This window comes from Ascaphus truei, chromosome 22, assembly GCF_040206685.1.
Source record: "Ascaphus truei isolate aAscTru1 chromosome 22, aAscTru1.hap1, whole genome shotgun sequence".
Classification (NCBI taxonomy): domain Eukaryota; kingdom Metazoa; phylum Chordata; class Amphibia; order Anura; family Ascaphidae; genus Ascaphus; species Ascaphus truei.
The window spans coordinates 1,083,281-1,095,896 of NC_134504.1; the positions used below are offsets into that span (position 1 = coordinate 1,083,281).

At 43.5% G+C, this 12,616-nt stretch overlaps 1 protein-coding gene across 3 annotated transcripts in view; it reads right to left on the bottom strand.

Annotated features, from left to right (window-relative positions):
• The window catches only part of GAS7 (growth arrest specific 7), a 251,832-nt gene extending 239,980 nt beyond the window's left edge, over window positions 1-11,852 (bottom strand). Inside the window, exon 1 of one of the 3 annotated variants that reach the window (XM_075579600.1) lies at window positions 11,386-11,852. In XM_075579600.1, coding sequence (XP_075435715.1) covers window positions 11,386-11,565 — 180 coding nt within the window. In that variant the 5' untranslated portion in view covers window positions 11,566-11,852. The remainder of the gene's footprint in view (window positions 1-11,385) is intronic. The other 2 variants (XM_075579599.1, XM_075579604.1) reach the window with 2 other exon arrangements.
• Window positions 11,853-12,616: the final 764 nt, after the last annotated feature.

Sequence of the window (12,616 nt, forward strand, 5' to 3'; positions counted from 1 at the left end):
GTCAACAAGGTAATCGGACTTATGTGCATACGGCTAACTAAAACGTGCCAAAATTTGCGATTTTATTACCACGGCGAATTTACGAAACGCAACTCTCTGCATAGGCCCCTTAGAATACTAAACATCCACTCAAAATTAAGCAATGGAGATAGGGAAATAATTGATAAAAGACTAGATGTGGTAAATCAGACAGTGTGTAAAAGGAAACCACATACCCATGTATATACATGGGATGTCTGGAAACATATTATTCTTAATACTGTATGGCCCGGCAGCTATCACAGTAGTAGTATAGTAACAGTTGCTATATGGTCCACCACAGTAGTATTAGAGCTATTGATGCTCAAGGAATAGATACACATACAAAATAGATGTTAGCAATGCTTTATATTTAGGCCCTAGAAACTAAACGCCACCTTGAATTTGGCGGATTATTTTGCGCATTATAATCGGTGCACCATGTAACTCCTCCTTTTCACCTTCCCCAAATCGCAACCCGATACACATGGGGCTAAAACTGGCGCTGAGACACAAGATAAAAATTACGCTCTTGCCGGCAATTTTGCTACAAATCACTCCGATATTGTTTAAGCGTTTTGAACATTTAGCCATTTGGGGGGTTGTAATGCATTTCTCTAGCACTAAATTGGAACTTGTTTTTAATAACGTTTAAGAGCTGCTGTGTACCATTATTATAATTGCATATATTTACATAATGCCAACACATTCTGTACTGTGTATAATATAGGGGACAAAAGGCTGTATAGTACATAACAATATATATATATATATATATATATATATATATATATATATATATATATATATTATATATATTAAAGCCAAAGCAAGAGGAGTTTAGGAACTAAGTGGAGGAGGGAACTAGAAGCCTGAGAGGTTGTGAGTTTGAGATGTACAAGCTGCACATTGTGAGTCAAGGAACTGGAAAACACTTCTTTTTCCTGTCAGCAGTAGGTGATTATTATTACTATTATTATGTTTATTAACATGACATTAACATCTTGCCTCCCAGCCAAGTGGTAACCCATAAAATATAAATAACAATGGCTCCGCTCCAGGAACCTACACAGCAGTCTAAAATTATCAAACCCTAATATCTACATAAAGAATACTATATACCATATACAGTATTTATATATATATCTTTTATTAATTTAAACATACACATTGTACAAGCTATTTTAATATGTTGAGGAAGAGCAGTGGGATATCTAGTGACTCCCTATTTTCAGTTAAGGAGAGTGCCCCTGCTTCTTATACCCCTCACTTTCCCGCCTAAACTTCCAAGCCACACCCTCCCCCTGACCCAACCAATCATGGAACACTGCCCACTTGCCCAGCGACTGCTCCTCAGCCAATCACCTTGTAATTGGACCACATCTGCCTAGTAAGCCAAAGCTCCCTTCTCCCGCCAAAACGGAGCGAGCCTCACACCGGCTGCCTGCCAAATAACACCCCCCCCCCCTAAGGGCCCAGATCAGAACACATTGAGGAGTAGAAAGGGCATACGCGTATTATAATGTCATTTTAGATACATTTAAAGACTTAAAAAGTATTATATTTCAACATTTTGCAAATATTTATAACATCTGTACCATATATAATTATATAACCTTAATGTACAAGTCAGTTCCAGTGTGAAGAATTGCTTTAGCTGCCTGAGCGACTGCTATGAAATGAACAGGGGCCGCATGCAGGCACTCCGGGGGGCCGCCAGTTATAGGGCCCCGATATAAAGGATGGATTTTAGTATTAACTGGAATATTGCAGTCACATATTGCTTGAAATCCCTTTGATAACAGTATCACAGGACGCATAAGAGCGCAATCATACCGCACTTTACAAGATGATAGGATGATGTGGTTCAAATATACATTATAGGAAGAGATTCTGCTTGAGTGTCCAAAGGCTTCAAACCAGAGGCTCATTTTCACAAAGGGACACTGTTGTTTTTACAACAAATAAAGGTGCAATCCATGCAACACTATACATGTGTTTGTTACTTTGTTTGTGTGTTTGTTTTTAATAAATCAGCTCGGTAGTAATAGATAATACTTACCATACTGTATATATATATATTTTTTTTAAATTCAACTCAATGACATTTTTAATGAGTTTTTAATATACTGAGCATCGTTTGGTTTCCACAGTTGGTTCTAGCTACGTCCCCTGCAGTGCTAGATGAGAATTTGTTGCCAATGTTTCCAGCAGTTTGAGCTGCAAACTGTAACAATAGATAATGTTACCTTAGTAATGTTAGGATACATTGTAGCTGCTGAGTTACGCTGACTAAAAGCAGGGTCTTTGGTGATCGATCACGGGAGGACTAATTGATTGGCCGCTTAGGTAATTCGTTTTCAATAAAGGTAATCAAAGGCTGCATATATTAAAACAAAAATATATATAAAAGTAAACTTAGAAATGCATCAAAAAGTCACAGAAAAACACACACGTTGAGAAAGAGACCCCCAATGTTTGGGTATAGACTAGGAATGTCCAACTCCTGTCCTCAAGGGCCACCAACAGGTCAGGTTTTCAGGATATCCCTGCTTCAGCACAGGTAGTGCAGTTGAAGACTGCGCCTCTGACTGAGCCACCTTATCCCACCTGAAACACGGATATCTTGAATGAGAGAGGGGGGAGGTGGGGGAGGGGGGGGGAGAGGGGAGGTGGGGGGGGGAGAGGGGAGGTGGGGTGGGGGGAGGAGAGCTGGGGGGGCAGAGGGGAGGTGGGGGGGGGCAGAGGGGAGGTGGGGGGGAGAGGGGAGGTGGGGGGGGGAGGGGAGGTGGGGGGGGGGAGGGGAGGTGGGGGGGAAAGGGGAGATGGGGAGGAGAGGGGAGGTGGGGGGGAGAGGGGAGGTGGGGGGGGGAGGTGGGGGGAGAGGGGAGGTGGGGGGGGGAGGTGGGGGGGGAGAGGGAGGTGGGGGGGAGCGGGGAGGTGGGGGGGGAGAGGGGAGGTGGGGGGGAGCGGGGAGGTGGGGGGGAGAGGGGAGGTGGGGGGGAGAGGGGAGGTGGGGGGGGGAGAGGGGAGGTGGGGGGGGAGAGGGGAGGTGGGGATGCAGAGGGAAGGTGGAGGGGGAGGGGAGGTGGGGGGGGAGAGGGGAGGTGGGGGGGGGAGAGCGGAGGTGGGGGGGGGAGAGGGGAGGTGGGGGTGCAGAGGGGAGGTGGGGGGGAGGTGGGGGTGCAGAGGGGAGGTGGGGGGGGGGAGAGGGGAGGTGGGAGGGGAGGTGGGGGGATGTGGGGGGGGGGGAGAGGGGAGGTGGGGGGTTGTGGGAGGGGTGGAGGAGGCGGAGAGATTTTCTGGCTTGTCTGAGTTTTTCCTCTTTCTCATCTATGTTTCTCAGAAGTGAGCACAGAAAGTAAAATAGTAATTGGATGTGTCAGGAATATTGTGATTTCAGCGAAGGCAGAACAAACGTGATAAATTAACATCTCGTCAGAGCTGTGAATAGACCAGGCCCTGAACCCAAATGAGCTACAAATCCCAAGTCTTAATTAAGTCCATTACTTCAAATGTTAACTAGATGAATATCTGCAGACATTCACCATTATAAATACGTCCGTAGCCTAGGGGTGCTGCCCCCGATAGTGCAGCAACACGCAAAGTAGTTGCACTACAATAAAACCCCTCACCTGCTATACAGTAACTTCAAATGGTAAGACATATACAACACTTTTGCAATAGCAAATATCCCTTAAAGCTGCAGTTCAAGCTGCGTTTTTTTTTAAATGTATATATATTTTTCCCATTCAATATGTGCATCAATACAAACTGCACACTGACAAGTGATTAGCTAAGCTGCAGATCGATCCGTTCTCCTGTAATCGGACGCTTGCTCAGGGCTATTTAATTCAGTTCTTGCACAGCATTCTGGGCAATGTAGTCCTGGAATATGATTGACTGGGCAGTTACTAGATACAATTGGTTCACTGCTAGAGAGTGGACGGGTCTCAAGAGCCAGAGCCTGTCAGAAGGGGAAGAGGGCTGTCACTTTGGAAATGCTTCCTACATTAGAAACATTAAAAATGTCTTTCAAATTTATTTTTTAAATGCTATTTCCAACCCATAATATCAAATCAACTTGCCATACATTTTCTTTTCCCAAACCCACATAGGTCTGTAATATGTTTCCCTCTGCAGTAAAGTGCCAGCTTCACCCCACCAAACAGGTTTATTACACTTAATCCAAAGAGAATCAGCATATTCACACAGTGAGCCATCAGCTGCACTTATTGCTGTGAATTTCACCTATAAATAGCACCCTTTTAACACATTTCTCACCCACAAGTTCCTTGCTTGTGAAGATCATCCTTAAAAAAATGTGTGAGATAATTAGCGTTGTACAGTATAACGTTGCACACAGTGAGGAGAGAGGAGCAGGGAAGGAAATCAGTGTGCCTGGCCTGATTAAACTGATTAAAGAAACATTGTTTTTGCTGGTGACAAGAGCTTACTGGTTGGATTGCGATGGTCCCAGGACATGGAAAATGCTGCTTTTATTTATATAGAAGTATCACTTTTCACGGTTATGGATACAGTCTCAAACTAAAGGACCAAACTACCTTCGGTGCAAGGCTACCAAAACCTTAAAGCATCCGTTCAAGCTGTCGTTTCCCACTGCCCCCCTTTAATATGTGCATCAATACAATTCACACGATGATAGGTAATTAGCTAAGTTGCCGATCAATCTGTTCTCCTGTGATCAATCAGCAAAGTTTGGCTTGGGCATTCACTAAATGGCTGTCAGTGCAACAGAAGAGGACCAAAGATGCAAAGCTCCGTGGGGACATCATGTGACCAGGCACTCACTAGATACAATTGGTGCACTGCTAGAGAGAGGGCAGAGCTCAAAAAGGGGTGTGTCAGAGCCTGTTTCAGAAGAGGAAGGGGATGTGACTTTGTAAATGATTGCTATAGAAACAGAAAATGCTCTTTACATTATAATTCATTAAAAATGTTTTTCTGAAGTGTTCATTGACAAACACTCCCCCATTCAGAGCCCCAAGAAATGCAATTTGTAATTCCTTTCCAGAGAAACGACAGAAGCCAAATCTTAGCTTTGAGCATGGTTAGATTAGTTTGAGGAAGCCAATTAGATTGATAATTTGTTTACAAAAGGTTGTGTTTTGATCGACTATCTAAGATTGCATTTATAATTTGTGTTCCTACAGCATTAATATACCAGTCATATCAACCACCGGACTCGGAGTGTGATAATGTGCCAGGATGTGTTTTTCTTGTGCTAAAATGTCATCGTATGCTAGTTTTGCCAATAACTTGGCAGTAGACAGCAAATGGGAATTTAAATGCAGGATCACCGAAATGACATGGCGTAAATTAGCAGGTGTGGCTTTTAAAGTTAAATTATTATTATTATTATTATTATTTCATGAAGGAAGCCCGAAGTTACATAATTTGTGATCCTTGAAGATAATTTTCTCTCTCAAGTTATTTTGGCAATCATTAAGCCATTGAGAATATTCTAGAAGGTTCAAAACAACCAGTAGCTCGTGGCCATTTTTTTCTATCCCTGATCAGTGGCTGAAGGTACAATCCTTTATACACATTTTGTTCTACGATGTAAGTTTTTCAAAGATGAAATTCTACTTTACAGATCTTTTGAGACGTTGTAAGTCTCTTGTTCACATGTACCTATCATCTCTGGTACTGTAGTTCTCTCAAATGCACCACAAACGACTACAACCTTCTTGTAATGCTGCTTGTATTATATCTAGTGATGGCTAAAACGGTCTCTGCAGGATACATTGGTTATGTTGCCTGGTGATACAATGCGTGTAAGTTCCAAATGGAAATGTAATGAAATAACATCAGGATCATATTTTTTAAATGTCCCATTACAGTGATTTTTTATGACCTCAAATATGCAACCAGTTATGCTCCAATATGAGTGTGTTTCTGATAAAGAAAATAAACCATCATCAAAGGAACCACCTGATAATCAACGTGACTCCGAAAATGAACATGCACGATTTTAATCTGAGTGGCCTCATTGCTTAGAAGTCCTCTTATTAATCAATGTAATGTCGGATTGTTGCTGGTTTTAATAACCTGTACCAGATTACATAATAGCTCTTCACAGATGCAAATATACACAGTATTGTATAGCTGGGAGGTCTGGGCATACAAGTAAAAACTATATCTTGATTATTACAAATACGACTGTATACAGAAGTAGCCAACATAATTGCACCTGCTGGCGCTCTACCACAGGGGAAAGAACAATGGCCGCTTCTCTCGCTGGTGCGTTTTGTATGTCTCTTGGAAAATGCAAGTCAATGGAAGGTTTAAAAATGTACGTCAGTTATATATTATTTGTACATAAGTCTAAGAGCACACGTGTGTGTGTGTGTGTGTATATATTAAAAACAGAAACAACCATTAAACACTGTCTGTATAAAATATAATTATGATACAAACTATACAATTATTAAGAGAGGTGTTAAACGGTTGATTCATTATCCTGTTTTCAATCTACGTTGCTAAGGGGACTGCGTTTAATCACCATTTCCTCCCCCCATTGGAGGCGGCATACCCCAGCTCTTCCTATCACAGTGACTTTCCTAACGCTGGCCTTTGCCAGGGATTCTGTGCACTCTCGCTGAACGTTCTATTGTTTGCATAGCGTGAGCTAACGCACAGCCGGCTGCCTGGCAGGGTCACTGCTACATTGTGTATTATAAGCAAGGCGAGATAAACCAGGGGATTGTTATAGCTTGGCATGTGAAGATCCATGATAACAATTAAAGGCAGACTGGTTTCATACTGAGAGACGCTCCCGTTCAAGAGATATTGTGCCATATTTACTAAATGGCGCCATTACATAAAGCACTTTTTGGTGCCGACAGCTCAATTCAGTGAATGGGCCGAATGATGCCTTCTGTTGCCGGAAGGTGTCTTATGGCATAAAACTGTTTAGTAAATATGTCCCTTGTCCAATTTGGATTTTAATGAACACAAGAATGAAACAGGGATTCCAATGATGCTTTGACCAGGGCTACAAAGAACATTTATTTTAAACTCCTTGGAAGAACATGTCAATACTAATGCAAAATAGGAAATGACAGAATAATGTCCCAATAATAAAGTACAGTATGTGTTTAGGCTTGATGTTAAGAATAAAGAACAATTGTACATAATATATTACTGTTTTTTAGATTTTAAACAATTTAGGGAGAGATGTAAGTCGTTACGTTTCTGTTTAGTGCACACAAGAGATTAAAGAGAGATCGTACTTTAAGCCAGGGGCGCGCAAACTTTTTTTGCGGCACCCCCCTGCATTACCTCTTCCGTTGGCCACCCCCCTCCTTACCTCGAGCGGGTCATGTGTCGTCACGTGAACCGAGGCGTCATTTGACGTCACGTTACCAGGGCAACCGCTTTGCCATGGTCACGCGTCCTGAAACCGTCTGAATCCCGGTAAGTATAGGTTGCTGAGGCCTCACGCAGTCCCCCGGCATTTAATTTAAATGCCCTGGGGAAGAGCGCAGAACCTCTGCCACCGCCCGTGCCCCCCCCCCCCCAAAGTTCTCGGCCCACCCCATCTTGTTTTAAATGTACTTTGAATGTAACAGAATTATGTCACCATTACTTGCACTGCAATGATTCTACAAAGCAGTGTGTGTGTGTGTGTGTGTGTGTGTGTGTGTGTGTGTGTGTGTGTGTGTGTGTGTGTGTGTGTGTGTGTGTGTGTGTGTGTGTGTGTGTGTGTGTGTGTGTGTGTGTGTGTGTGTTGTGTGTCTGTGTGTACTAGCCTTCGCCCGGGGTCTGTGATATTGATTGGATAGATTGTATTAAAATAAACATTGTAATGTGACATACCGGGTAGTTATTTATTTATTTTAACTTTCTGTTTATTGGTTTTTGCATAAATATCATACAATCAAAATGTTATTGCCATAACAGGGGAGACAAAATCCATTCAGGACATACAACATTTAACAGAAAAGGGATGGGAAGACAACAGGACATGAACGAAAAAAGGAGGAAGGAAGGGAAAGAAAGGGGCGGGGGGCGGTTTAGAGAAGGGTATGCCACGTCTCTTCCTATTCTCATCGATCCGTTGATCGCCACTGACGCTTTCCATTTTGCTTATATCCACATGTGCTGATGTACCCGCCTGTTCCTGGATCCCTGTAGGGGGGCCTACTGTCCGTTCTCCGCGTCTTGTCCGCACCCCGCGCTGCGCATCCAAGGAGAACCCACTTTATCCTATTAAAGCCAAATGGTGGCATTGCTCATCCCTGGAATATCTGTCTGGGCCAGCCAAGGCAGCCAGACCTTTTGGAATTTTGAGCCAGTGTCGTTAACCAAACTCGTTAACTTTTCCATCTGGCATACAAACCAAATGCTGTTTCTGATTTTTTCTATTGATGGAATTGCGTTCTGTTTCCACAACGCTGCGGTCTCGCACCTCATGGCCGCTGCGAAATGTGCTATTAATTTGTTCCGGTAGTTATTTATTTTAATCCTTCAACACCTGTGAGTAGACCGAAGTGACCTTTACCCCGCTGCACCTGACAACTCGCACAGACCAATCACAGCCCGCCTTTCCCGCCCTCACCCAGCGGCTGTCAGGGGGGGGGGGGTATCCGGGGGTCTCTCTGGGTCGGGGGTGTGTGTCCGGGGGTCTATCTGGGATGGGGGGGTTGTCCGGGGGTCTCTCTGGGGCCGGGGGGGGGGGGGTGTTTGGGTGTCTCTCTGGGGCCGGGGGGTGGTGTCCGGGGGTCTCAGTGGTGGTGGGGGGGGGTGTCCGGGGGTCACTCTGGGGTGTGGGGGGTATCAGGGGGTCTATCTGGGGCGGGGGGTATAGGGGGTCTCTCTGGGTCCGGCAGTGATAGCCGCCGTTACTTAGCACGGATTTGGCATCAGTTACCCTGACCGAAGTGTGTCTCGCTGGGGGGGGGGGGGGGAGGGGGATCTGGGGGTCTCTCTGGGGCGAGGGGGATCCGGGGGGTCTCTCTGGGGCTGGCAGTGACAGCCGGTGTAGGTTCGCGTTGCTTTATTCAGCGTTGCTTTATTCAATGTACCATCGCCGCAAGAAGAGATCAGTGTATCTCGAAAGCTCGTACAAATAAAAGCATTTCGTTAGCCACAGAACGGTATCATCTATTTATTTTTTATTATTGAAGCTCGGCTAACATGGTACAGATATACACACACACACACACACACACACACACACACACACACACACACACACACACACACACACACACACACACACACACACACACACACACACACACACACATAAAATCTTTCTGTTGATTGAGTTAATAGAATTGCACCTTTAACCCTATGAATATATCTGTCAGTAAATTGATCAACTAGAGTCCACACCAGCTTTACAGACAAACTGATTTTACGTTCAGTGCCCCCTGGTGGACAATCTTATTCTATCTACAGTCAGTCATTTTCTGCAACCGGTGAAAGCTAAAACACGTTCAATATCAAAACTACTATGTGTATAGGTTTGCACCAGAATATCTAAACCTGGGGTGGCCAACTCCAGCCGTCAATGGCCACCAACAGGCCAAGTATTAGGGATATCCCTTCTTCAGCACAGGTGGCTCAGTCATTATGACTGCACCCCCTGTGCTGAAGCAGGGATATCCTGAAAACCTGCCCTGTTGGCAGCCCTTGAGGACTGGAGTTGGCCACTCCTGGTCTAAACATTCACAGTAGCAGCATACTGTATATACCAATAAATTGTATATGGTAAAAATAGTGTCGTTACTGCAGATTCAGCGGAGGTTATGATACCTTTAAATATCCAGACAAGCGTTTGTGTGTAACCCTTATAGAGGAACCTAAAGTTTGAACATGTCAGTATTACTCTGTGAACACGCTCAGGCAGAAGTAATTAACCCGTCACTATCAAGCTCATTAAATATTTAAGACTTTTTAATGGAAAGGAACCCGATAATTATAGATACAACCACGATTAAGCACATAGCTAGCTATGTGTAAAAGTATTTACAACACTTAATAAATCTTAAAATAATATTGAGTTATTGTGGAATATCACGTGTTGGTAAACTACTTTTCATCATGAAATACATGGCCATATATATATATATACATATATATACATATATACATATATAAGCGCTCTGTACATGGCCATATATATATATATATAAATACTCTTCCGGGCATGGATTATTTTCCCAATGTTTACTTTTATGTCCGTGGCGAATCGCGTGTGTTACTGCTGTGAAGCGCTCTGCACATGGATGGTGCTATATAAATAAAGACATACATACAATAGAGACATTAGATGAGTGGCTTCTTGGGTACGAGTGGAATGGAATTCCACCTAATGCTCAACTTGAGTCAGCAGAAAAGTGTACACCTTATTCATAACGAAACCAGCAATGGGAACCCACTAGGGGGGGAAGTGTCAGAGGGCTCATAGAAAGGTGGGCCATTTAAATATGTAGAACATATGTGCTGCATGTGCAGTCCAATGTTGCATCCAACATAGGTCATTCATTTGTATTAACTAATGCAGTGGCACAAGGCTCCCCAGTGTCGCAGGCTCTTCTGTTAGAGGATTAGGGGTTAAATTGCAGATGCCAAAATCCAACATTTTCCCCCTCGGTGACTGTCTTGATTACTAATAGCGGGACAAAAAACCCACCCATCATAACATCCTACCGTAGACCATGGCCAAGAAGCAACATCTGTTCAGTACCACTGACCTCAGCACAGAAATCACAGGAATTCCATAGTGCAAACAATGTCAGAAAACCTCGTTACTGATTAAATACTGGTGAATAACATGTGGACACAATGCACAATGGGATACACCAAGAAAAGCCATGGACAGTGTAGTATTGTATACTATTATGTCGTATTCTATATAGCAATGAATAGTAAGAGCTAACCTGTTCTAGGGACCATGGAGAAATATGCAAGAAGCCTGTTATATTTCTTCTCATTGCATTACTATCTATATACTGTATATATGCTCTGTTTCCGTTTTATATGCACACACATACTGGTACCAGTGTCACTATACATAAATATATATATATATATATATATCATTATTTCTCAAGCTCATAAAACATGTCATTCATTTTACTGCAATAAACCCTGGTAACCAGGAACAGACTTAAAAACAAATCCTAGCTGTTGGAAATAATAAAAAGGCATTGGATTCCCTGGACAGGATCATGAAGTAGAAACACATGCCATCTTACAGAGAAAGAAGGGACCATAGAAATGTTGATGTCATATCTGAAGGAGAGTGTAAGACACACTCATTGTGATAGCTGAGCCAGAAATAGCCTAAACTCCACCACCTAACATGTTGGGAAACTGGTGTAGAAGACCTACCTCCAATATCTGGACATAGCTTGCAGGGAACCAGCCTCTGACTCCATCCTTCTCCCCTTCCCACCAGCCTCCATCCAGCACCTGTAGAACTTTAATAACTTCCCCAGCTTCAAACTTCAGTCCTTGTTGGTGCTGGTCCCCAGAAAAGGCATACAAACTTTTACACAGGGCTCCAGACATGACCGTGGTCCTCCTCAAGGAGAAGGAGTGAGTGAAAGAGACCCCCCTCCCTCTCTCCCGGTGTCACTGAAGAGATAAGCTGTGGTGGTCTTCCTGGTCCTCTGGGTTAATCCCTCATGATCCCTTGTTCAGCCTTTGGAGACTCAGATTTGAGGGCTGGCACTGCACTTTTTGACTTTGTGATGCAACCCAGCCCTGTGAAAATCCAGACTTTGCTAGTGAAGAACCAGTGAGTTGAACACAGTACAGCCCAGTGTAGGCAGGGAAGCTGTGTGTGAATATTCTGCTGAAGAGCCAATGAGTTCAGTACAGCCCAGACTAGGGAGGGAGCTGTGGGTGTTTACTCATATCAGAACTGCCTGTTCTAGTGTGTGTCATGTATCAGAGCAGCTTTTACTTGTGAGCTGCTGGATGCTGTGTGTTGTCTTATATCTGAGCTGCATGTACCTGTGTATTTATTCATATCTAGTAGCCAACAGTGTGTATTTAAAGCACAGCTCTTATATACAGTATGCAGTAGTAGTATGTACTGTATATTATTTGTGGTGTATCTCAGCTTGTGCATGTGAGTCACTTGCACCTATCCTGCTTGTGTAGCAGATCTTGTATATTAGCTGATTGTGGCTTTGTATTAATTGGCTATGTGTATTTATTCATAGGAGAGCTGCAGTATTGCATTTTAGCTGCTTGTAGCTGTGTATTACTTGTCTCTCTCTCTCTTCTCCAGCTTCTTGTATCTTAATGTTCTTCAGAGCTTCTTTCATGCTTTGTGATTATACCAGATACTGTACATCCGTGGGTCTATATCTCATGTAAAACCTCTTCAGTGCTGGAGATGCGGGTATTGCAGGGGTTAAATCCATTTGTCCTTGTGTGCGTGAGTTTGACATATCAGATCAGCTTGCTCTTGCGAGTGTATGTTCCTTATATCCGACCTCCTGTATCTGTATTTGTGTTTCCTATACATGAGCTGCGTGCCCTTGAGAACCGCGGGGAGATGATTATATGATACAGTAATTCTCCTTGCTATTATATATCACACACTGGTACC